The sequence below is a fragment of the Ruditapes philippinarum genome, unplaced genomic scaffold, assembly GCF_026571515.1.
Source record: "Ruditapes philippinarum isolate M1 unplaced genomic scaffold, ASM2657151v2 ctg2220_1_1_1_1, whole genome shotgun sequence".
Lineage (NCBI taxonomy): Eukaryota > Metazoa > Mollusca > Bivalvia > Venerida > Veneridae > Ruditapes > Ruditapes philippinarum.
This window is the reverse complement of record NW_026852925.1, coordinates 63,276-89,655: the sequence shown is the minus strand read 5'-3', so window position 1 is coordinate 89,655 and position 26,380 is coordinate 63,276. Positions and strand designations below refer to the sequence as shown.

Below are 26,380 nucleotides of genomic sequence, written 5' to 3'. Positions count from 1 at the left end.
AAAATCTTTTCACATCGAAACAAATCCCCGCCAAAGTTAAGAATGATAATTTTCTCTTTTTAAAAAAATGGTAGTTTTGAAATTTTTTAAAGGAATTTTCCCCTTGAGAATCCCATTTTAAAGACGCTAAATTTAGGAAAATTAAAAAATTTTACCTTTTTTCTGTCCCATAAAATTTTAAAATTTTAGAAAATTGATGTTTGAATATCTTTGTCTTTGAATTAAATTGCCATTCTTGGTGAGCCAACCTCAAAATTTCATTAATTTCAAAGTTCCGTTCCAAACTGTCAATGATTTCACGGATGATAGCATACACATCTTCAAACATATCCGCAACATATTGATTTTAATAACCCATACAGGTAGATGTAGTGTACTGCGTAAAAAGGTAGTATTAAAATAGAATTGATATGAATTTGAATTTATTAATACTTGCCACCGGTTACCCATATCATGGTTTTGCAATTCCTTCAGAAGACTATTATTCATTTTATATGCAAGATACAAATACAGAAAGATGACCCAAATCCAGAAGCTTTTCCTGCTTCTTTAGAAAAATCACTTCATACCGTTTCAGAACATTTTTTTTTTTTGTATTTCAAGCTGTATCCTGCAAATTTGGGGAAAGATATTTCACTGTTATCCATTAAATGTGTTAAATAAAGCATGGACACATTTTGCTCCATGTTGTTCCAAAATCAATCTATACAATTTAACAGTTTGTATTCAAGAACTATTATTGGTTAACTTGTTCTTGTTCAATATCGCAACCCTTTAGTGGGAAGTACCAACTCTCTTATGTTGTTAAAACTTAATTATGGTGCGAATATTTTGCTTTTTATGAACAACTACAGCATCCATGTAAATACGGTAAATTTATTAGATTTTTTGTCTTATGTTTGCATGTTACTTTGTATCTGTTTTGTATTCAAAACAAAACAATAAAATATGATTAAACTAAACAACCCCTTAGTACTAAGGGATATTTATTCATCGAGCAGTGGACTCGTATTCTATGAGAATATCTAACACACAATTTAATCATTTGTTTAAACCTAACTCTACTTGTAAACAGTTTGTTTATTTATAAAGGTCATCGTTTTGTCCACTGTCATACATGTATTATCTAAATATAGTGATCCCAAAATCGACCTGGATAAGTAATACTTCATATGTTTAGTAAGTGAACATTTTACTTTTATTTAGATCATAGAGCCAACTCTATATTGCATCAAATTTTAGCCACCATAATATGGCATATTATACAATGCATAATATTTTCAGTAAATAGTAATATTATTTTTTATAACAAAATTTATATCACCTTCATAGAATTCATTTGGCCCATAATCAACCACTTTTTGTTTCTTTTTTTTTCTTTCTTCATTGCTATGTTGGTGAATCATAGTAAGTAACAAGTGTTTACATCATTGTCCAATGGACGCATGCTCTGTTACTATACTCAATTATTTACTGATTATATCTTAAATGTAGCAAACAGTTGTATAGCAGGATTTTATTAGGATTTCAAACAAAATATAATGAGCCCCATTATGTTTTTATGCATCTCCTTGGATGCACAAGGTAAAGAATTGTACATCAAAATGGACTTTTGGGAAGTATACTGATGCAGGATTCCGCGTTCGGTAAATCCAGCATGTAATTATATATCTTAACAGACTCGTATTAAAGACTTTGACATGTTGTGACTGGCGAATTTGGTCATTTAAGGTGACAACAGACACTTTCCGTGGTACTCACATAAATGTCATTTAAACAAAGTTATTTTAGTAATAATTGTTATTTATTTAATCTTTGTGCATTAAATGTCGTTGATCATCATAAAAAATAACATATTTGAAAAAAATGCCTTTGTAAATGATTGATTTTGAATAAAAATCCTAAAATTTTAAATCGTCATATCAAAGTCATTTTTTAATTTTTTGTCATCAAACTTTTGGAAAATAACCATACTTATATTATCTAGGGAACCGTGTCTCAAATTTTTTCTATCTTTTCTCAAAAAATATTACGTAACGTCAAACATTTTATACGACTTTTTTCACCATACATATTACGTAATTAAAGATAATTAAGTCGCCTATTGAGCAAACAAAATCCCTGACACGATTCCCTCCGTAAATAAATTTCCTTTCATGTGCTTTAAACCGCATGTTAATTGCTTTGATTATTAAAAAAGTTATGCCGATTCAAAGTTAGTCCGACCGCATCAAACGAAGTGTCATAAATCGGCTGTTCTCTCTCTCGGACCCCTACGTTTCACGCTAAATAATTGCATAATACACAAATATCGCGCCAGAGAGGGTCACAAGTTGCGTTAACATACTTTAACAACATTTTATGACCCAGTGACATCTGACCAATTAAAAAGCTGCTGATTAATATCAGTTTATAGCCGAAATTTCTTCAATTCTTAACGTGATTTACTGTCCGTCTGGTATCTGTCGCACATGTCACGTGACTATCGGTAAAATTTGAGGCACTCAGTGGGGGGAAATGGAACGCATTTGCGCACCGCTAGCGGGGTATTTAATTGTTTCCTTTTTGAAGTTTATTATTATTATCATCATCATCATTATTATTGTATTATACCAGTGTCACTCTGCCTGTGTATTCGTGTATGAAATTCCGTTAAAATATAAAATAAAATAACAAAAAACTAAGCTTCTGACAGTCTTTTAAAGTCCATGGTAGATGTACAAATAAGAACGGGATATTATATTTTTTTCCACCAAATTGATAATGCTTCACATATTTTAATAGAAATAAAAGGTATTACTCGATCATTATGATCTGGCCTTCTTGACTTCTATTATGAATATCATCTATGCACGGCATAGAGATCCAGTTTCTACCGGGATAGACAATAAATTTCATACTTTGTCCCAGATTTATTAGTACTGTGTCCGATTTACTGGCGAACAATTTATTTTCACTGAGAATATATTTTAATATCTTTTTTTTATTTATAGAGAAATAATCATCCTTAGACAATCTAAAATGGTTTAGAAATTGTCAGGGACACCTTACCACAAGTCACATAGGCGTTCACATAAAAAAAATGTTGTCTGTTTTTGTTGTTGTTTTACTTGACATTGTTAGAAAACGAGGTTGAATGTAAAGTAAGCCCTTGAATCCGTACAAAAGTCTATCAACTCAACGTAATATCTATCAGATTAACGGGACAGACAAATTATTTTCACACATTATGGATATTTTAGCAACTACATTTTTAATCAACCCCGTGGTCGTGCGATTTGCCGCTATGCTTAATTATTTATGTTTCATACATTATGTTACGTACATTGGCCGACAATTTCTTAATTTATAAAAAAGGCTAAATGTTGAGATATTCATAAAAGATGTACGTTAGTTGTACGATACATGTATTACGAGAAGTATGGACCAGTATGGACCTGTAATTCACGGATATATGGAACTACCGATTTCCCTCATTGATGCCTCAACAGGGGGCGGAGCGTTATCGATAATCGACAGGTTACGCGAAAAGCAGATACAAATAGTATAGGTTCCGTTTTAAAACGTTTAAAAACACATTTTTTCGACTAACTGCTTCCAAAATTAAATCACGAATGTGTTCAGAAAAGGTTGTTAAATCTACTTAGCAAAAAATCTCATTTTAGGTATTTTCAGTGATAATTGACTCCGTTGTCACCTTAAATCTATCATCTTACCTATGGTCATATAACCTGTCAAAATATTTTTTAGATACATAAAGAAGGTGAGGACAATATAAATGCAATAGAGAGTCAAATATCAAATTGTGAAAACAAAAAGATTCAATCCGAGGGTGGGTGAATTAATTTATTTATTTATTTATTTATTTATTTATTTATTTATTTATTTATTTATTTATTTATTTATTTATTTATTTATTTATATTTATTTATTTATTAAATTAATTAATTAATTAATTAATTAATTAATTTATTTATTTATTTATTTATTTATTTATTCATTCATTCATTCATTCATTCATTCATTCATTCATTCATTTATTTATTTATTTATTTATTTATTTATTTATTTATTTATTTATTTATTCATTCATTCATTCATTCATTCATTCATTTATTTATTTATTTATTTGCTAATACAATTTTACAAAAACAAAATATTAAACTATTTCCAATATAATTTAATGTATAACTTAAACAATCTTACAGGCACACATGGCATGACTTATTGGGATGACACACCAAAATTACTAACAGAACATTTGTAAAAGATCGGCCATTTCACTATTGTCTGTGTTGACAAAAACTTCATAAACAATTTACATCGGTGAGCTATAAATTCATCTGGATTATATATATTCCATTGGTTAACAAAATTTGTTCATTTTACTTATCTATACTATTGAAAGTTCATTAGGTCATTTATGAATATGGCAGTCAGACTTTTGTGATTTTAATCAAAAGCCATATTGTTATGGCTGTGTGCTTAAAGGCACATGAATTATGTGTCAGAAACGAATATTTTATTCCTTCTTAAGAAAGGGCAAATATGAGTTTTATAACATATGGTCACAACCTATGCTAGGTACTTATCACCAGTCACTTACTTACTTGCTACGTACTTATCACCTGTAGTAATTAGCGCTGAGTGTGCATAAAAGTAGCAAGATGTTCACAAAGAAGTATTTTGACTTCCATACAAAATATTAAATCACTAAAACTGTATTAATTGCTGAAAAGCAACATATTAAGCAAAATATAGTTCAAGTAATTAGACAACATTTTAGAAACTACATGTATAATATGCCACCAAAATTAAAAATTGAGAAATAAAAACTATTATTATTATTAAACTAGGTGCTAATCGGTAATTATAATATTTTGATTCAGTCCAAAACAGTATGTCATCTACTTGTATCATCAACAAAATGAAATAACTTATGAAATTTTTTTCCAGTCTGAAATACAACAATGTCGGACGGAACAGAAGTGAGGAGGAGTTTCAAGTATAAGATGGGCGGTCCGAAGGGCGTGGTCATGTTTGCATTATTCTTCACTGTTTATACGTTCTATATAACTGCCAAGTGCCAGACGGTACTTTTTTACATCTCCATTTTTACATTAAAAACCCGCATGCTAGTCTTTTATAACCATTCATCGAAATAATGTTCAGAAACGGCACAGCTACATTAAACCCGACTTAGGCCTACACCCAGTTTCCTAAATTAACGATATGCACCAATAAGCATTGTTTTGCATCGGAAAACAAAATATAGGTATGGAAATATTCTGGTGTGAGGTTAACTGTGCAGCGACAAAGACGTAAGCAAGCATGTGTTATTCTATCAAATAGGCCAAGCTACGCAGAAATGAAAAAAAAAAAAAATTTTATCCATCGGCTTTTATGATTTTGACTGATCCTTGTATGGTCTTACATGCTGATACCTTGACATAAGATCGAGTTCTTTACTTTAATTACCTTTATAACGGGCAATGTACGAGTATTTTGAACATAAATAACTATCATCCGAAGAGGCTGCTGCATTTTCAATTCATATTGAACGGATAGCTACATTTTCAAATTAAACTGTACAACATAAGAATCTCATTTTATATTACAATTAAATACAACTCTCAATTTTTTTTTCATTTTTTTTTCTTGAAGTTCTCATGCAGTTTTGCTTTTTAGGGAGAATGGGACCTTCTGGACTTTCGTCTGCAGACCAACGATGGGCTTGTAGCCGTTGATTTGAAGATTGCCGCTTATATTTTCCTTTGGTTCCTAGCACAGTGTTTTCTGTATATTCTTCCTATCGGCGGACACAGGGAACCAGGCATTATTTTGCCATCGGGTGATCGGCTTTTGTATAACACAAATGGTAAAGTATAGAATATATGTTTAAATCGTATTTCGTCATTATACTTTTTTGTTGGTGTTTTTCTATTCTTTTTCTCTCTCTTTTCGGAATTGCATCTAAGCTCCTATTAGTAGAGATATATGTTGTTTTTTTTCTCTTATTCGTTTTGATTAGCATTTTAAGTAAAAATTGCAGGCATTTTTACAATAGGCAGTGCCATTTAAGCTCTTAAATTATTCAAAACTTTGTGTCTTAGTGTTAGCGATTAGATCATTTACCCAATATCGATTTATATTTGCCATGTGCTACTATTTGATTGCGTGTAATGACCATTTCAAAAGAATAACCGTGAAGCATAAACAACATCAAATTCATTAAACATGTGTGTGTGTGTGTGTGCGTGCGTGCGTGCGTGCGTGCGTGTGTGTGTGTACTTTTCTTTATAATGTTAAACAAAGTCAAACCATATATTTTCATGAATTCTTACTTACTAGCACTTACAGCACTTACTGCCAACATAGCGTTGCTTGCCGCCGCAGTTGCGCTCGGCTATGATGTTAGACGTATGACAAGTTCCCTAGTAAGCATGTACAAGGCGTCTGTGTTTTTGTGTTTCACGTTCAGCGTTTATTTATACGTTAGAGGCGGCACAGCAGACGAACGTAAAAAGAACTCAAATGGATGTTCAGGTAAGAAAATTTGAAAATGATTTAACCCCTAAACTTCACGAATGTTCATTTCATGAATATACCCTGCTTTGAATTTGAAACAGTATGTTAAAGTTTGAGGCTTATCGATATAAAAATACAAACATTGGGTTACCAGCGCAGCGGAATAAGCCTGGGCACACTGTACTGGTGTGCTGGAGTGAGGACCAAAACTTAGAAACTTTCGCGTTTCAGGGAAAACGTCTTTACTTATGACTTCAATTTCATGACTTTTCTGAATAGCAATACAGGTGAGCAAAACACACATTGTGAAAAAAGGGTCTGTCAGTGTATTTCATAACTTTTCTCAGTAAAATGAATTTAATTTTAGTCTAAGTATTTGACTGAAGATAAAAATGTTTATTGAAACAGTCTTAAGTTAGTCCTAAAGTTGGTTTTATGCCCTAGGACTTAGGATACACTAAAGACTTTCTGAGAAACGCAGCCAAGCAATCTAGGCGCTACACTAGTGACAAAGGCTAACACAATTTCAATGTGTGATTATGATGGTTATTCTAATTTTCTTCTTATTTTTTCTTTATTCTAAAAGGAGAAAATGTTTTCGGAAATTTTTCATTTGTAACTTTTTATTTGTTTTGTTTTCAAGGGAATGTTGCATACGATTGGTTTATTGGACGGGAGTTAAATCCAAGATGGCGGTCACTCGACATCAAATACGTTCTTTTTAGAAGCGGAATAATCGGTTGGATAATCTTGAATCTATGTTCTCTTGTGGAAAACTGGACGACATTTGAACGTTTTAATTCGACATTACTGTTACTCAACATGATACAATTAACATATGTTGCGGACTATTTTTGGTTTGAGAGCGGAGTGATCGTGTCACGTGATATTGTTCATGAAGGTCTTGGATATAATATTTTGATTCAGTTCGTGATGATTCCGTTTTGTTTCTGTGTGCAGACAAGATATATATTGACAAACGACACCAGGTTACCAAATACAGCTTTTTGTTGTATTGCAATAATTTACAGTAAGTGAAAAATATATTATTATTTTCTCAACTTTAAATTTTAAAGAGCACATGTCATTTGAGATGGAACTATCAATGTTCTTAGCAACCATATAAAAAACATTTCTCGCATTTGAAAAAATAAAAACAATAATAATTGCTTAAAACTTAACGTAGGATTCATTAGACTGTGTCACGCCCTTTAAGTATCCTTCCGAATAGGACCCAAAGGGGTGCATTATTATAGGAGTTACTTTTCGGAAAGACTGTTAATGGATCTTATCATCGACGATTTTCGATACAATGATGTTCGTCTTGCAACAAATGACTGTTTGCCTGTATTATGTCTGTCTGTATGTTTGTATATCCGTCCTTGTGTCGCCTCTCTCAATTTTCACCCATGCCTTTCTGTCTATCCATCTCTGAGTATATTTGTCTTTGCAAAATAGTATGAAATTAATGGCATCCACTACAGTTCATTCTGAGATACTTTTAGCGGCATGTCTTGGTTTGTCCGTCCGTATCTTGTCCGTGCTAACCTAATTCTATGAGAATTAAGATACGTATTCTATAAAACTTTCAAATGCCAGTATGCGTGTGAGTTGTTACACTTCCCATTGTCTTTTATGGCTATACTTAATCTGAAAAACCAATCCTGCGACCTTGATCTTGACCTAGATATTTTTGTTACGTTCTCCCGAGAGATTTCCCCTTCTTCAAGATTTTGCCTGATGCTCAACTTGCAATAATGGCTGTCATATTTTATATCTATATTTTCATTCTAATGTTTACAACACCACTCTTTGATAACCGCCTCCGTGGTCGAGGGGTTAGAGTTGATGACTTCTAATCCAGTTACCTCTCTGGCGTGGGTTCGATCCCCGGGAGATGCTTAGGTAGTTTAGCGCGGAGAAAGGTAGTCTAGTACTGGTGTAACTCTCTAGGAACGATATGGCTGAAAAACTGTTGGGGAAAGGCGTAAAATGAAACAAACAAACAAACAAACTTCTTTTGATGTTTTAATTGCAGCTACCGGTTACTACATATACAGAAGAAGTAATTCCGAGAAAAATGACTTCAGGAAAAATCCTAACGATCCAAAACTATGGTGTAAGAAAATTTTCCTCAGTTATTGACTGCATTTATGTGATTGTTCGTACCAAAATCTTTTTAAAAGTCATTTTCGTATTATTTCTTTGCTAACACATTTGAAATTACTAGAAATATTTCGTGACATTGTATTCGACAAGTACCATTGTAACAGTCATACCTTTTTAAAACGTTATATTCATAATGTCAATAAGTCAATTAATTAATAAATCAATCAATTAACTAATTAATAAATTTTGTGTCTGCTTTTGTACATACATGTACACATGGTTTTAAATACAGACTATACGAGATTCTACAGAACTCTTGTGTTCTTAAACTGTTATATTATTTGGACATGTACACACAGTAAAGGTCACATGTCTTTCCAGCTTTACTGGGGGGAAAGACCGCAGGTGACCTTTCGTTCATTATTTCAGGCACGAACGGGTACCTGAGTAGAACCACCGACGTTTCGTTAAGCCAGGTGCATGGATAGCTTTCACACATGAAATAATCCAAAGTGAACCCACTGCGTGGAGGGTCAAGTGGGCTGACTTAAGTCAACGACCTTAACCACTCGACGTAAATGAACACTTCTTACTTTGGAACTCCCATGGTAATTGTATGAGAGTTCAAACACATAGGCCTGGCGATATATAGAGTCTCTATCTCAAAAGAAACGTTAAAACACACGTTTTCTTTTCAGATTTGCAGACCATGCCCACGTCATCTGGCAAACGATTGCTGATAAACAGTTGGTGGGGTATGTGTCGCCATCCAAACTATCTTGGCGACTTGATTATCTCCCTTAGTTATGCTCTATGCACAGGTTTGTTTGCGTGTTAATATACTTTTGCATGAAGTTTTTTTTCTCTCATATAAATTTGTAAATGAAACAGCTGAAAGTTCATATATATTGTTTGAATCATTGTTTAGAAGAAAGGTAATTACCATTGTATAGTCTGAACATTATGTTATACTTGAAAAGCGGAAAAGATAATGAAAGTTAGTAATCTTAGTAACAATCATGGTGAGATATTCAGGACATGTACAAATTATTGTTAAGCCATTAGTCATTAGATTAATTGTCTTTATATATTATTGAGTTATTACATCTAGGGAAACTCGACCCATTTGTTCCTATGACTGGCGCGGTCAATAAAATTACAAATTAAAAAAAAAAACATCTATGGAAAACTAGCTTTTAAGGTCCTTGTTTACCTAAATGAATCAAAATAGCTTTTCAAATGTTTGCTTTGCAGAGACATTTTACTATAGCTAGAATATTATTTCGTGATATTTTAAAGAGTCATGTCTCCAGATGAGTTAAGATAAATAGTCAAAACATTTAACTGAAGAAATACATACTTACAATTTAAGTGTATACATATTCACAAACAATCCAAGTGCAATGTAATATAAGGTATTATGCAAATTGTGACAGAATATTCTTATAACCAAACTTCTCCCTCGTTACTAAAGGAGTCAGGGAAATTTCTGCATATTTTAACAACTTACAAGCAATATCTGTTGTGAGTGATCCCCTAACGTTTGGTTAAATCATTTGATGTGTGCATTGAGCAATATTCATACTCATTAAAACATCTTTTTGCAAGTTTTTGTTTTAAAAAAATTAAACACAAAGCCAGGGATCTACGAACTATTTTTTAAGAACTGAATAATAACAAAATGTCTGAACCATGGTAATAAGTCTTATGTGAAGTGAAATGCTACAACTTTGTAAGTGTAGTTAATTTGCATACTCTCAGGGTAGTTCAAGTTTAAATAATAAATATTCTATTTGAAAGACCCTGTTATTCTATATATAGCACTACTTTTTTCAGGATTTAGTCATGTGGTACCGTACCTCGGAACTACTTTCTTAGTCCTTTTACTGCTGGATAGAGAAAGACAAGACAACAACGGATGCAAGCAAAAGTACGGTACCGACTGGGACAAATATTGCCGAATTGTGAAATATAGAATTATTCCAGGAATTTACTAGTCGGATTTTTCCGGAAATTATTAAAACCAGATTAATATAAAACAGATTCGGAGCATTATCTCAATTTAATTATGCGTTGAATTTTGAAACATTGTTGAATATAGTGTAACTTAGTAATGTATAAACTAGAAATAAAATTGTATGTATACATATGTTCAAACAATTTATGAATATTTTCGTATTCATGTTTTCATGTTCGCCTGAAGAAATTATCTGAAATACATGTACTTGTATTTTATTTATTTATTTCAGTCTCATCTTTACATGTGTACATAAAGTTTCATATAAAGCGTAAAACACAAACATGAAATACATGAAAAGCCATTCAGAGACTATTTATTTTGAATCTAAGGGAGACAACTCCACAGACCATATCACAGCAGTTTACTGAAGAATTATCCCCCCTAGTTACACAAATTTCATATTATCATTATCATTTATTAAAATGTTATGTTGTATTTTTTTTTAAACATGATCTCAATATATTCAAACTATTGCATGTTTTTCCTACAGAAGATTACATTGTGGTACAAATAATAAAACGATATTAAAATGTTTAAATGCAAATGGTAAGAAGAAAAATTGACCATTATATATCATTTAACCTTGGAAAGTATGTCATTTATTATACTTTATACTTAACATTCTCAAAATATTACTAACTTCAATATATCAACGATTTGTTTTCTTCAACATAATTTACATGAAGATCTGTTTTATCAATACAATACATTGGCTTAGTCGATGGATGTTGTATACAGAAGCAACATATATTTGTCCAATATGTAATATTTGTCCAATATGGCCATTAAAACTTATATAAGTCAATTAATGACATTTACAAAACCATATCCTGTCAAATAAAATTTCCTAAAAACTGTTTTTATTATAACTTTTATACTGTCCAATTAAATTTATCTAGGACTACATAAACTATAAAATAATATTCACTTTTTGAAAAAATGATAACAATGTGAGACCACCGTCTTAGTGTACAGTACGTAAAAGCATTTACCTGTATACATGACGTTGGATAATTCATCACCAATTTACATGAAAGATATACAGACTTACACAATACTTACGCTGTGAGATTTTCACGACTTAAAGATATTGTACAATCCAATGTAAAATCTCAGGGTTCCTAATTTATGCACATTTCAGTAAAGTATGTGGTACTTTTTTTCGTTGTAGAGTTTAGTTCAATTGACAATACTGTGTTTTCGAACAATTATTGATAGAAAAAAATATCAAGGATAAAATATAATAATTGCCTGAAATATAAAAAGACCCCAACCCCACTCTTTTTATTTAATCAACTATATTGGTTAATAATATTTTATTGCTCTTTGAATACAATTGAAGAACATTATTTTCACATCAAAGGGCAAAAGGGTTGAACAATAAGTTCTAGCAACATTAGTAACTGTCCTCATGGTCCTTCCTGAAGGATGTCTACAAAAATTAATTATATACACATGAGCTATACCGATTACGGCTATTTATACCTGGATGGGTAATCGATTACTTCGAAGGGAGAAAACTCTGTATTTACGGAACTGTACGGGTCAAAATGGGATCCGAGATAGTGAATACGATCCGATTGCGCAATCTAGAACATTCGAGTAATCCGAAAAAAAGAATTTTACTAAAAATAGAAATGAGGTCACTAGGAAACCAATCAGAATGAATCATTTCAGTCACGAGACTCGTGTTTGCATAATGATCATAACAAAAACAAATGTGAACTTGTAAGCAGGATGGTCTGAAATCTGTTACAAAAGATCAATTTTCCTTGACTTATGAGTAATTTAGAAGAAAAAGAAAGTAAACTACAAATTGTGGAATCTCAAGAGGAAGCGGATATAAAAGTAAGTCTCATTTTATTAATTGATTCGTTGATTTATTACAAACTACAAAGTAATAATTTTCAATATTAACAGTTTTATTGACAAGATGGCGCGTTATAATATTTACTGTATATGTTGTACATTAGTTTTAACTTATATGTTATTGTAATACGGTGTAGTCATCTTCACGTGTCAGTATTAAGTCCTTTTTTTCAGACAAATTATGGTCTACTGTGTAAGTATCAATTATAATTTAATTAGTTAATCAACTGATTGAACCAAAATTTAAATGAAGTTGATTGATAGAAAATTTTGTAGTTAAGTTAACTATCTTTTTTAAAAATGGTGACTGATGTCATAATTGGCAAGCATTACTCGCATTATTCATAGCTTTGAGCCACATTGACCTTACTTTGTACTATCACATGATTGATAAAAATAGTACCTGATCTTATCACAGCTAGGGACCCAGCACAGTGTTGGGATAGTGTAAAAAAGTAATTTTTAAAAAAAATATATATAAAGTATAATTTTTTTTCTAGAATTACTTTTTTTACACTATCCCAACACTGTGCCAGGTCCCTTTGGATCTTATATAAGCTGTTACCAAGTATTAATTTGGAGTTTGATTATGTATCCAAAATTTAAAATAAGATTTACACTTCTCAAAATATTGCTTATTCAAGAAAGCCATTGATTTGTCATGTGGGATTTATTCTGGCATGAATTTAATCACAATTCAATTCAGGCTGTGATTTCTAGGATTTACAAATCATGTAACAACCATGTACAGTGAACAGTAATAATTAATAAATCTATTGTGGGTTGCATTGCTTACATTCAGGGAGCTACATATGTTCATATATGTATGGAAGTTTGGAGATGATTATGGTTAGTATTCAAATTAAAAAGAATGTAGATAATTTATACCTACGACAAGCTCAGATCAGGTCTGTCACTGAAAGATTTTGTTGTCAAACTAATATAAATTACTTGGTCATGTAACTTAAATGAAGCCCTAAATACAGTGGAGTGGCAAGTGTTCAAATTAAAAAGAATGTAGATAATTAATACCTGTGCATATAATTATTTTTCTTCAGGAGGAGCCTGGTACTAGTGGAATGTCTGGTGATCGACCTCAGAAGCGTGCAGGCCGTAGACCAGGTCGTCGTAGCTCCAAGATGGATGTTAGGGCCAAACTTGAACGAAGCAGACAAAGTGCACGAGAGTGTCGTGCGCGGAAGAAATTACGGTATCAGTACCTAGAAGACCTTGTCGCAAACAGAGAAAAGGCAGTTTTTGCCTTAAGGGATGAGCTGGAAATGGTATTTATTCATTAAGTACATGGTAGAAATAATGAGAAAAATTGTAGTTTCTGAAAAAAAAATTCAAACTGAAAAGTGGATTTAATTCAGCAACTCTTGACCAAACTAAAAAGTCAACAGAATTTTTCATGAATATCCTTTACTATTAAGGTTATATACAAGTCTTATATGGTTTTGTTATATGGTCCTGTTTCCTTTGTTTGCTTCAGTTCACCAGAACGAAGAGTTCTTGGTGAACTATATAGGAGGTAATGATTTGATGCTATCTTGCTGTCACAGTTACTGAGTTAACATTTTCATGAAATTTGATTGCTGAACATTCAAATTATGCCAAAAGGGCGTTTAATGATTTGAAAGGAAAATGTTAAATTCCTTACAGCTATTACATCATTTTCTTTTGAAGCTGTATGCCTTAAGATTCATGTAAATACATGTAAGTATTCATGAAAATTTTAAAAGTATATTTAAAAGTAAAATATTGTGTAGTGATCAAATAAGGTTAGTAACACGTACAATCCTCATAAATCACCCAAAAGAGGTCAAAATAAGCAAATTAGCCAATACTGCATTCATCATTCAGAAGAAATAGTGTGATAAGTACTGCGGAATCAGTCATTAATCACACATAGCATAAATTAAATAAATTACTTGATTCTTAAACATTTTTGCATTTCTTAAAATCTTAGTGCATTTTTCTCAAGTTTGAATTTCTTTAAAATATGTTGGCTCATCTGTGGTACAACATGGGCAATACAGACAATTGATTTTGCCGATCCTGCTTCAAATATGTTGGCTCATCTGCAGGTATGCAGCTTTAAACAGAAATTTGGTAGAACTTGTAAAAAAAAAAGCACCAGCTGAATGCATTTATACTTAACATGTATGCTTGTTTTGACCAAGATAATTAAACATGATGTACATTCTTGCCTTAAACTGTCAAATAATTCTTAAAAAATTTTGTAATATCCTGGCACAATGATATAAAATGTGAAGAGAAGAGAGATAACTCTGGATAGCATTATTTTAGAATAATTTCCCTAGATGGTAGCTTGAAATCATTGCATGAGTTATGTTCATTCAAGATGTAAATAAAAGGTCTTTCAAAAACTGTTGATAGATAATGGGTCCAGACTCTGTCTTAAAATATTTGATATGGTCTTAATATGCATGTTCTAAAAATAAGATGGTCTTAATATGGTCTTTAGATAAGATATGGCATTGTATAAGATATACAAAGCATTTTGTCAGGCTTATGACCCTTATTATCATAAAATCTTGTAAAAGAATTGTTCAGTTTGTTTCAGAAACCACTTTGTTATATTGCTGTTTGTTCTCATAACAATTCTCATATTAGAGGTTTTAAGTGTCATAATTTTTATGCTGGTCTCAATAAATACTAAACACCTCCATGGTTGAGGGGTTAGAGTCGATGCCTTCTAATCCAGTTACCTCTCTGGTGTGGGTCCTATCCCCGGTAGATGCTTTGGTAGTTTAGCGCGGAGGAAGGTAGTCTAGTACTGGTGTACTCTCCAGGAAGGACCATGTTTAGGGAACTACCTGCCTATATGACTGAAATACTGTTGAAAAAAGGCGTAAAATGAAAGAAACAAACAAACAATAAAGTCTACTCAATTGAGAAATCTTGTATATATGTACTTAAGCAACAAAGCTTTATAGATATACATAATCCACCTTGAGCTTATGGAAGGTTTGTGGTTTTACTTCATTCTTTCTAGTTCCTGAAATAAATTAATAGAAGTAACTGTGAAGCTGACATTTTCCTCTACTCTGAGTAAAACTGGAAAGGTTCAAGGCGTATATGTATGGCTTTAAAACTTAAAGCAGATTTCCCAAAAAAAAGAACAACAAAAATACTACCTGCACATGACTTGGCAGTTCAACTGTTTTGGCCAATGTAAAAGCAAATTCTTGTTTGTTGCCAAATAAATCAAGGTTGGCAAAATCTGATCTGTTTTTATCTGAAGCATTACATACATGTACAGTTTACTTAACTTGTCTGTATTTTGTATTGTCTGTTGATATTTATATAGTAAATTCTTGAAAATTTCCACTTGTCCGTACAGAGTGGCTGTAGTACAATTTGGGCAATTCGGACAATTGACTTTGCTGTACCTTTACAAATAAAAATCTGACTTTAAAACTTCTTGTACAATTAAAACACATTTCTGTAACTATTTTGTGAAGATCTATTATTATCCGGAATGAAAAACTTCATCTAAACTTTAGTGGAGTCAATAATAGATTGTTCTGTGCCTGTTCAAGTAAGTAATTCATTTTCTTATCTTTCAATTTATTTTCAGACATGATATAATTATAACTTATTGTATTGACAAACTTTCAGTCTGTATACATGTACACATACTGCTCATTTCCAAGAAACTGCCTCTTAGGTCGAGGGGTTAGAGTCGATGACTTCTAATCCAGTTACCTCTGGCATGGGTTTGATCCCCGGGAGATGCTTTGGTAGTTAAGTGCGGAGGAAGGTAGTCTTGTACTGGTGTAACTCTCCAGGAACGATTGTTAGGAAACTACCCGCCTATAAGACTGAAATACTGTTGGGAAAAGGCGTAAAATGAAACAAACAAACAAACCAAGAATCATTTACTTAACAGTATTTTTGCTTAACAAAATGTCAAGTGCTATGTAACAGTATATTAAAGCTACAGACATCTAAGTTCATATAAAAAGTTTCGCTTTTTATAGTTTATACTATTATAGTGTTTGAGAACTCAAAGCACATGCACAAATGTATAGAAAACTTTATATAGCTGAGAAGTTTCAGTTAGAACAATTATATCACTTATTTTTTCAGTACAAGCAATGGTGTATACAGATAGATTCAGGGCTGATGCCCATGTCCCTACTCAGCATAACAGATAATGGTAACAAAGAGCTGGGGCCAGGTGCGAAGAAAAGGCAACGGATTGATAAAACATTCGAAAATAGTGACATCATAACTTCGATGACATCATCAAATGCCAGTTCTATCATGAAATCACAATCTGCCAGTATCAGCTTGGAACCAGAAGCTATAAATAGATACAAGGGGAGTAACTCCAGTGCTAGTTTGTTTTCAAAGGGAGACAATCTGTTTGATCATTCTAAAGATTCAGCAGCAGAAGGCACTGAATCTGACATGGATGATCTTGAATGGAGGCTAGATGGTGATATCATCAGCATTGTACCAAAATCATTTAAAAATCCAGTGTTAAAGGGAAGTAACTCTGTACTACCAACAATTGTTGAAGAGGCAGAAACTTGACATTTCTAGAGAATAGAAAATTTTGAATTTTACAAATGAATGGATGATGTTAAAAAAGTCTTCCATGGAATGTGTGTGACTTGTCGAAATGTAATAGTTCCATTACTTGTTTAGTGACTTTAGTCAGAATCTCTATGCTTTGTTTTAAATGTTTAAAAAATGTAGCTAGCCTAGTCAAAAAGCGAAGGGTTCATTAGATAAAATGGTATAGTGTTTGCTGGAGAGATTGCAAAAGAGTGATGTTAAAAAAAGTGTATATATTGCAAGCAAGTGTGTACTGTACCTTATCGAAAAGTGATATAAATAAAAGTGATTTTTTAAATTTTAACTCATTAACAGTATGCTAGAAAGTGTTATGTGATATATCTCTACCTCAAAGAGAGTGCAAGAAAGTGATATAAAAGAGAATTATATATAATTTAGTAAATTTTCCATAGGGAGAGTGATTTAAAGAAAGTGATATTACAGTGAATTTCATAATTGTATTTCAAAGTGCTGTAAAGTGATAATTTGTAAATCTGAATTTTTCAGTATGCTTTAAAGTGAGTGAAAGAGACTGATCAAAGCATTAATAGTCTTCCGATTAAAGTCATTGAGAAGAAGCGGTTTAATATAAAATGTATTGAAAAAATGTAGAGAGAAACAAAAACATGAGTGATATTTTCAGGTGTGTGAAAATAAGTGATATTTCCAAGTGTTTGTTATAATATGTTGTGAAAGGAGTGTTAAATAGGAGGGAATTTGAGTATTTTATACTATGTAACCTAAAAAAGAGTTGTTGATTTATAAAGAATGAATCTTAATTATATAGTTTAAAGTTAATTATAAGTTAATTATATAGATTAAAGTATATTTTTATAATCTTCTAGTGTATACCGTGAACTATCATGTAGAGTGCTATAATTTATTTTAAAGTGTTTATTTTTATATGAGAGTACATGTATGTGGTAGAGTGATATAATTTTAATTAAAGTGTTTTATATTAATGTGAGAGTACATGCATTTAGTATAGTGATTCAACTTTACATAGTAAAAATAGTTAGAATATTTTATATTTTATATATCCTTAGATAATTTTGCTTCTGAGCATTGACCAAGGAAATCTGCAGTTTTACATGTACGTTTGTGTGGAAATTACAGTTCTAAATGTGTTCATAGATGAAGAAACTTGTTGATAACATTAAAACCATAGCAAAGTATAGACATAACATTTTTGCTGTTACTATAGTGAAAATTGGAAACATATTGTGACAACTTTGTGACACTTATATTGTGACAGTTTGATAAAAGAAAAAAGATAAAATGTACATCTGTATGATTAATATATGTCTTATATGTTAAATTTGTTGTGACAACTTCTAAATTACCTCAAAATGTTTTTTGAATAAAATGCATGTATTATAACATGCATTGAAATATTAGTGACGCATAAATTGTGACAGTTTAGGGGGGCGGGGGAAGTGAAATATATATTTATATAATTTATTATGTCTTATAGTTATGTTAAATTAGTTGTGACAAATTTAGAAGTTCAACCTTTAAATGCATATTCTTTTTTTTTTATAATTTGTAGCCATTGAAATATTTTTTACACAAGCAAATATCTGAATTCAGTTTATGTCAATAATCATAAATGATCCTAATATTTAGATAAGTATACATAAATAACAAATTTTTAACCGCCATCTGATAAAATACAAAAAAATCAGTATTTTAACAATTTCAACTTCAGAAAAAAAACAATGATTTATGAAATTAATGATATTGAGATTTTTTTGAATATTTTTGTATACAGTGTCAAATTATTTTTGTGAAGTCATGTATATTCACTTTGGCAGTGTTTAAAAATGACTTTAAAATAAATATAAGTATAAATATGGTACATGGTGGAAAACCGATTGGTATTTTCAGTAAACGATTCATTATGACGTTTACTTTTTAAATAATTTACAATCTCACTCTTTTATTTTGAATAATTCATTTGCAAAGGATCATTGATCTTGTTTTGTTTTCTGAAAACAATGATTCAATTTAATTATATCATATGTATTTATGTTTCTTTTTTATGTCCAACTGTTTAGATCAGTATCTAAAAATAACATTTATTTGCATAATTATGAAATGTTTATTTCACTGTTTTTTGACAGCTTTAAATGACAGACAAAGGGAGGTTACTTGTGTAATAATTTTACTAACATTCAGATGGTGATATTCTCCCTTTAATTGTTTTTGATTAAGCAACTATGTTTGATTTTGTTATTCTTGTTCGTTGTTAAGTTATTTTTTGTCATGATCATGTTAAATGAATTATTAGCCTAGTAGGTTTTAATTAGAATTTAACAAACTGTTCATTATTTAAAGTTCATTATTCAAATTAATTTTTCTTCTTATTTGTATCAAAACACTTTTATTTTTAAGATCTCATTTTCAGAATTTATTTTTAAACATATAGCTTATTACAGATAATAAAAAAGATCTAAAATCCAACAGAGTTTATTAATTATAGCAAAAATATTGCATATTTCCCCAACCTCAGGGTCTTTCTAAGTAGATTTGAAAGACCATGGCTCAACTTTAAGTGTATTCTACAAAAAAGAATGACACATCAAAAACACCAAACACTGTGAAACACCTTCAAAGAAAACAACAATTCTAACTTAAATAGTGACACCAAATATGACTATCATTCAACAATGAATGGAATAGCCAAAGCTAAAGTGAGGTTTTGCTTTTGCTTTTAATTTAGTATCAAATAATGACACTTATTTAAATGTACATTATTTTATATAGGTTATTTCTATATACATATATAGAATAAATTTTACCATTGTTAAAGTTCTTGGATGAAAATAATTCATGAATTTTTTTAAATTATCAACATTCTGGGAAAAAAATGATATCATCAATTAAATTTTAAAAATTTAGTTGATATTTCTGTTCTTAAAAAAAAAACTTATAAATTTTTACATGATTTATAATAATGAATTCAACTGGTTTTGACCAGATTGATATGAAGTAAAATTAATTGTAATATTTATCGTTCTTTTTTTTTCCAGCTAAAGACATTGTGCCGTGAAGTTGACGAGGGAAACCCATCAGAACATTTGAAAGAGAAACTATTTTCTGACTGTAATCTGGACCAATCAGAATTAGACGAATAATGTCACCTGACATTTGTGTTGCGATGATTATTAAAAAAAAACAACAGAATTTCATCACAGTTAACCACAATGGTACCGCCTTACATATACAGAAAAAACATAAATATTTTTTAAAAAATTTGCCCTTACACTGACTTTTTAAGTTTGTGCGATGGAGATGTCTCCTCTTGTACTTGGAGTTATCCATTTGTTCATGTGAGGGGTTATAATTATCAAAATGCTGAAATTGGTCAATAAACAGTATAGAGCCTGGTCATACAGGCTCAAATTTTCATACTGTATTGATGTTCAGGCTGGCCTTGTCATTCTGCATAGAAATCCAGGCTGGCCTTGGCAAACTGCATAGATGTTCAGACTGGCCTGGTCATACTATATAGATGTTCAGGCTGGCCTTGTTATACTTGATAGATGTTCAGGCTGGCCTTGTCATACTATATAGATGTTCAGGCTGGCCTTGTTATACTGCATAGATGTTAGGCTGGCCTTGTCATACTTGATAGATGTTCAGGCTGGCCTTGTTATACTATATAGATGTTCAGGCTGGCCTTGTTATACTTGATAGATGTTAGGCTGGCCTTGTCATACTTAATAGATGTTCAGGCTGACCTTTTTATACTTGATAGATGTTAGGCTGGCCTTGTCATACTTAATAGATGTTCAGGCTGGCCTTGTTATACTTAATAGATGTTCAGGCTGGCCTGGTCAAACTTCATAGATGTTCAGGCAAGACTTGTCATACTACATAGATGTTCAGACTGGCCTTGTCATACTTCAAAGAATGTTCAGACTGGCCTGTTCATACTACATATATGATCAGACTGGCCTTGTCATACTACATAGATGTTCAGGCTAGCCTTGTCATACTACATAGATGTTCAGACTGGCCTTGTCATACTTCAAAGAATGTTCAGACTGGCCTGTTCATACTACATATATGATCAGACTGGCCTTGTCATACTACATAGATGTTCAGGCTAGCCTTGTCATACTACATAGATGTTCAGACTGGCCTTGTCATACTTCAAAGAATGTTCAGACTGGCCTGTTCATACTGCATATATGATCAGACTGGCCTTGTCATACTACATAGATGTTCAGGCTAGCCTTGTCATACTACATAGATGTTCAGACTGGCCTTGTCATACTACATAGATGTTCAGGCTGGCTTTGTCATACTTCACAGATGTTCAGGCTGGCCTTGTCATACTGTATGAATGTTCAGGCTAGCCTTGTCATACTACATAGATGTTCAGGCTGGCCTTGTCATACTACATAGATGCTCAGACTGGCCTGTTCAGGCCAGACTACACATACATGGATTTTCAGGAATGCCTGGTTATTCGAAGTTGAATTATTTACAATGTACATCAAAAAACTTTTGTAAATAACAGTATTTCAAGTCCCCTGTATTATGATACAAGAGGTTATGTACGAAAAACTCAGTTGCTGGTTCATTTGTACATATAATTATTAACTGGTCATCAATATTTGTGATGTGACACATAGACACATGTTGGTGACTCATAAATCTAGTGACATCTTACAAAACTTCCATTGATTTAAATGCCATAAATGGTTTTACAAATTTAGTGTTTTTGATACTATAAAATAAATGGATGGCTGGTAAACTAAAAAAGGGCAGTAACTGTGTTTTGATTACCGGTCTTGTACATGTACTTATTCTACTGACATCAAATTTTGTTCATCAAGATTGAACTATTGCCTTGTATATTAAGTCTTTATTTATAGTCTATTCAAGCATTTTATTAACACAATAATTAATATGCTCCCCAAACTTTCTAGATATTTGTTGATACAAGAGTGAATTGAGAAAAAATTTACTTTCGTGACAATTTTGATAATCATTTTTATCATTGATCATGTGTAAGATGAAATTTATTTGCAAGACATACATGTAAAAACTTTGTCTTAGAAAGTAAATATTTGTTGTCTTTCAAAGTGTATAAAGCTATATCTTATGAAATATTTTTATAAACTTCATAAACAGGAAAATTATGTTGTTCCCATGAAATTATGGTCGATTCTCAGATGGGTATTAACTATAGAAATGCTTCTGTAATTTAGCACACATAAAGATTGTACATAAAAATAAAAAGAAATGTTCCGGAACAAAATACCGTGCTGCTATTTTAGTTTTTAACCATTTGAGCCGTGTCATGACAAAACCAACATAATGGGTTTGCGACCAGCATGGATCCAGACCAGCCTGCGCATCCGCGCAGTCTGATCAGGATCCATGCTGTTCGCTTACAAACTCTATAACCAGTATAGAAACAGATAGCGAACAGCATGGATCCTGATCAGACTGCGCGGATGCGCAGGCTGGTCTGGATCCATGCTGGTCGCAAACCCATTATGTTGGTTTTGTCATGACACGGCTCATTTATCAATGATTTCTAACAATGATGTGCCATTCACTATACAAACATATTTCTTTCATACAGGTACATGTATTTTATAAGTATTCTTTTACAAAATTCAAAAAGTGGCAGCATGGCCAAGTGGTTTAAAGGCATCAGACTAGTAATCTAATGATCGCTAGCTGCATGGGTTCAAACCCTGTCAGGGGCAAGTCGTTGTGTCCTTGAGCAAATAACTTCACACATATTGCTCAGTACTGGTTGGTTCCAGGAACATATTCGAAAGTCTGCCTGTAAGCTTATATTTACAAACTAAAAGAAATTCAGTATAAACCAAAATTCAAACATGACAAAAATGCACCAGATATATAGCTTTATACACTTTAAAGTAGTTGAATTGCCTTAGATTTTACAAACATTTTGATATCATCAAATTGTAAATACTTTATTTGTTTTCATCATCTTTTACAACGTTTAATTTGTAGTCATGTTTCATGAAATTAAGGCAAGACATCAAAATTAAGTTTGTGTAAATTTGTCACATGATCTCATATACACCGTAACACGTACAAAGTCACATGTAGCAAAAATAGATCAAATATAAGCATTAACATTACTTAATGCAGGGCCGGCAAAATCTGAATTTTCACTTAATTGCCTGTTTTGTCTTAATCATTTGTTCCTTGTCCGTATGATATTTTACCTTTCTGTACAGGCTGTGGGACAACCCGGGCAATACGGACAATTGATTTGTCGCCCCTGACTTGGACTAGTCAGTGAGGTTGTCAGCATACTATTTTAATTGTATAAAAAACTTCTGTGAAACAGGTCTATGGAAGCTTTGAAATTATAACTTTGAAATCATTTTCAGGACAAGTTTAATGAAGGTGTATATAATAAAGGCCCATTATGTGTCAGAAATGCTTTTAATTTTATTCCTAAAAAGGTTTTTAATTTGGCCCACTTTATAGTATCCAAAAAGTTTCACATTGGGCCAATTACCTGAACAATCCTTTTCATTTGTTGCTTTTTTGCAATTAGTGCAGTTATAGTGAATTATTATTTTTGTATGGAAGACATAATACTACTTTGTTTACATTTTGCTTACCTTTATGACAGATTATTTCACATTTATTGCTAAATATCTTTCGTTAGGTTACAAGCACATTACACTCTCTCAAACCATTATTTTAACATTATAATTATAAAGTTCATGTTTGCTCCTTCTAAAGAAGTACAAATTTGTTTATTTCTGAGGCATATAATGTGCCTTTAAGTGACATTTAGTAACTTAACTACAACTTTCTTTGTGAAAAATGATGTGTTGTTATGTTCAATAATTCTGTATAATTGTTGTAAAGAAATATATGATGGTTATAATACAATTTGTAAACATGCCAGCTTGATCATGTGATATTATATAGAAAAAATATATAATTTTTTATATAAAGAAAGAGACACTTTAAGCCATCTCAGAATATGGTTGGAAATTTTTAGTAAAAAACAGTGTTATCATTTTATGTTTAATGTTATTGTGTAATTATTGTAAAATATATGATGGTTATAATACAATTTGAAAACATGTGATAATATTGAATAAAAAAATATATAATGAAAAAATATATATAATTTTTTATATAAATATAAAATAACAGACAAATTCGTCTTAGAATATGGATGGAAAGTTACTATGTATATTTGTGAATATTTGCGTTTTATTGTATTGATGGTGATATTGAATTGAACTTCAAAGCCAGTTTCTCAGGGATTGTGTTAGTTTGTGGAGCTAAATATACATAATAATGTATGTATATCTGTGGATATTTGCTATTATTTCTTTTGGAATGTTCATGTATAAATTAAGACACCGTCTTTTTTGAAAATTATAATGTTAGATTGATTAGCTTGAACCAGAACAAGAGGTGCAGGGTGGGGTAGTTTGATATAGAAGATGATTATCTAATGGCAGTATTGGTCAACATTTCTGAAAATGCTGGACAATGATTTGATCCAGATCCGTAGCTAAGTTCTTGCATAAGTTTTTTTTAAGTTCAGGGCATTGATAAAAGTTTATGTGTCATTAGAGATGAATAAAAGAGAAGACATATAGGAAACTTGCAAAATTTTTGATTGGTTATTTCAAAACTTACAAAACTATGTATAAAGTATCATATTGGCCTGAGAATCACAACACTTCAGTTTCAAATAAAAATAGCTGAAATTATTTGCCTTGTAAAGCATTTTTAATTTTCATGTACTTAATATCTCATATGCATTTGCACTAAAATTAAAACTTGTGTGGACCCATCAAAGATATCTCAAATGAAATTAATTTTATTTTTCTTCGTTTAATGGTACCATTATTTGATCCTGATTCTTTTTTGCGACGGACGCGCCCTCAGGCGCGTTCAGAGCTAAGTCATCTACATGGGATTTCGTCTGCTACACTCGCGCAAAGTGTCCTCAACCGATTAACAGCCCAAGAAAAAGTACATGAATTTGATCCTTTAAAACTCCCATACTATGTCGGGATATCTTAAAATCTTCCATATTTAGCCTTTTTAATTTCAAATTAAGTTATCCAAGTTAAAATATGGACGTATATGATTGATAAAAACGTTGTAGTCCCGTAGTATTATTGCGCAATTATGCAAATTACTGCCGAAACGATTTACCGCTGTCGAAAAAGTAGGACAGCAAATTATACTATAATAAAGGTGTAAGCTCTGAGTTCCAAGAAATTATTAGTAGGAAATAAATATTTCTACATTATACAAAACATTATTATTAACAAATCAAAAGTTTTTTGGACTCTAGAATAACTCGCGCATTAATAAAAGAAGAACTATTTTCGTGACTCATACCGCGGGTTTAGCTGAATATTCAGCAGTTATTAATAAATTAGATACATTTTCTAGGTCACGATATGAGTTAACCTTCGCTATTCTAAAAATAGATTCTGCTTTACCTGTGCTGATTTTCGGACAGTGGGGAGTACACAAACTACACATTATACATGTTATAAACCAGCGGATACTTACTTTGTTCACATGCAATACTTTTAGATATTCTATACAATTGTAAGAAGCAAACAAGTTGAAAATGTAATTTAATGTGAAAATGAAAAGGACAACTAAACACTATAGTGCTTTTAAAAAAAATGTGACATTTAGATTAAAATAAAAACGATGTGCTCTGGCCCTTGCAAATAAAAAAAAATCTAAAAAATACGGTGACTATTAATTGCTGATGATTTTAACCAAAAATATTTTTAATGAGACGTACATATCCAAAAGAAATAAAAATACAAATGACTTATATTTTATTGTCTATATGCCCACTATGTTAAAACACGAAGCAATTCTAAATAACATTCTCACATGTATAATCACGGATTTATCCGTGGTATAAATTATGCTTGAAGTCTATTTGCATGGTTTTATTTTAGAAATATGTCGTTGAAAGTTTTTTTTTCCATTTACATATCATTTCTTGGAATAAATCGATAATGACACTGATTTACAAGTTTGACCAGGGTTTTAGGCATATATTTCATTCTGCTTGAAAGTAGAAAATCTGGATTATATCAGATTGGGACACAAAATATATTGCTCCTTGTATGGAACAAATTTTCTCTGTTATATATTTTGTGTTTTATTTTTTTTTCTAAAGAAAACCAAAATGTCTCCCCAGTTGCATGTCCGTCGCATTCAGTGCTGCAGCACTTTGATTTCTCTTTGGATGAT

General features: G+C 31.5%; 2 protein-coding genes across 2 annotated transcripts; both read left to right on the top strand.

Annotated features, from left to right (window-relative positions):
* The first annotated feature begins 4,970 nt into the window (after window positions 1-4,970).
* LOC132728295 (delta(14)-sterol reductase LBR-like) lies at window positions 4,971-10,857 on the top strand. The gene is made up of 7 exons (XM_060713929.1): window positions 4,971-5,093; window positions 5,689-5,878; window positions 6,352-6,546; window positions 7,172-7,558; window positions 8,567-8,647; window positions 9,336-9,458; window positions 10,474-10,857. The coding sequence occupies exons 1-7, from the start codon at window positions 4,971-4,973 to the stop codon at window positions 10,632-10,634; spliced, it is 1,260 nt and encodes a 419-aa protein (XP_060569912.1). The 3' UTR covers window positions 10,635-10,857.
* A 1,477-nt stretch (window positions 10,858-12,334) lies between these two features.
* On the top strand, window positions 12,335-17,146 carry LOC132728326 (uncharacterized). Its single transcript, XM_060713980.1, has 3 exons — window positions 12,335-12,505; window positions 13,585-13,809; window positions 16,643-17,146. Exons 1-3 carry the CDS (start codon window positions 12,437-12,439, stop codon window positions 17,090-17,092), a joined length of 744 nt encoding a protein of 247 aa, XP_060569963.1. The 5' UTR covers window positions 12,335-12,436; the 3' UTR covers window positions 17,093-17,146.
* The last annotated feature ends 9,234 nt before the right edge of the window (window positions 17,147-26,380 follow it).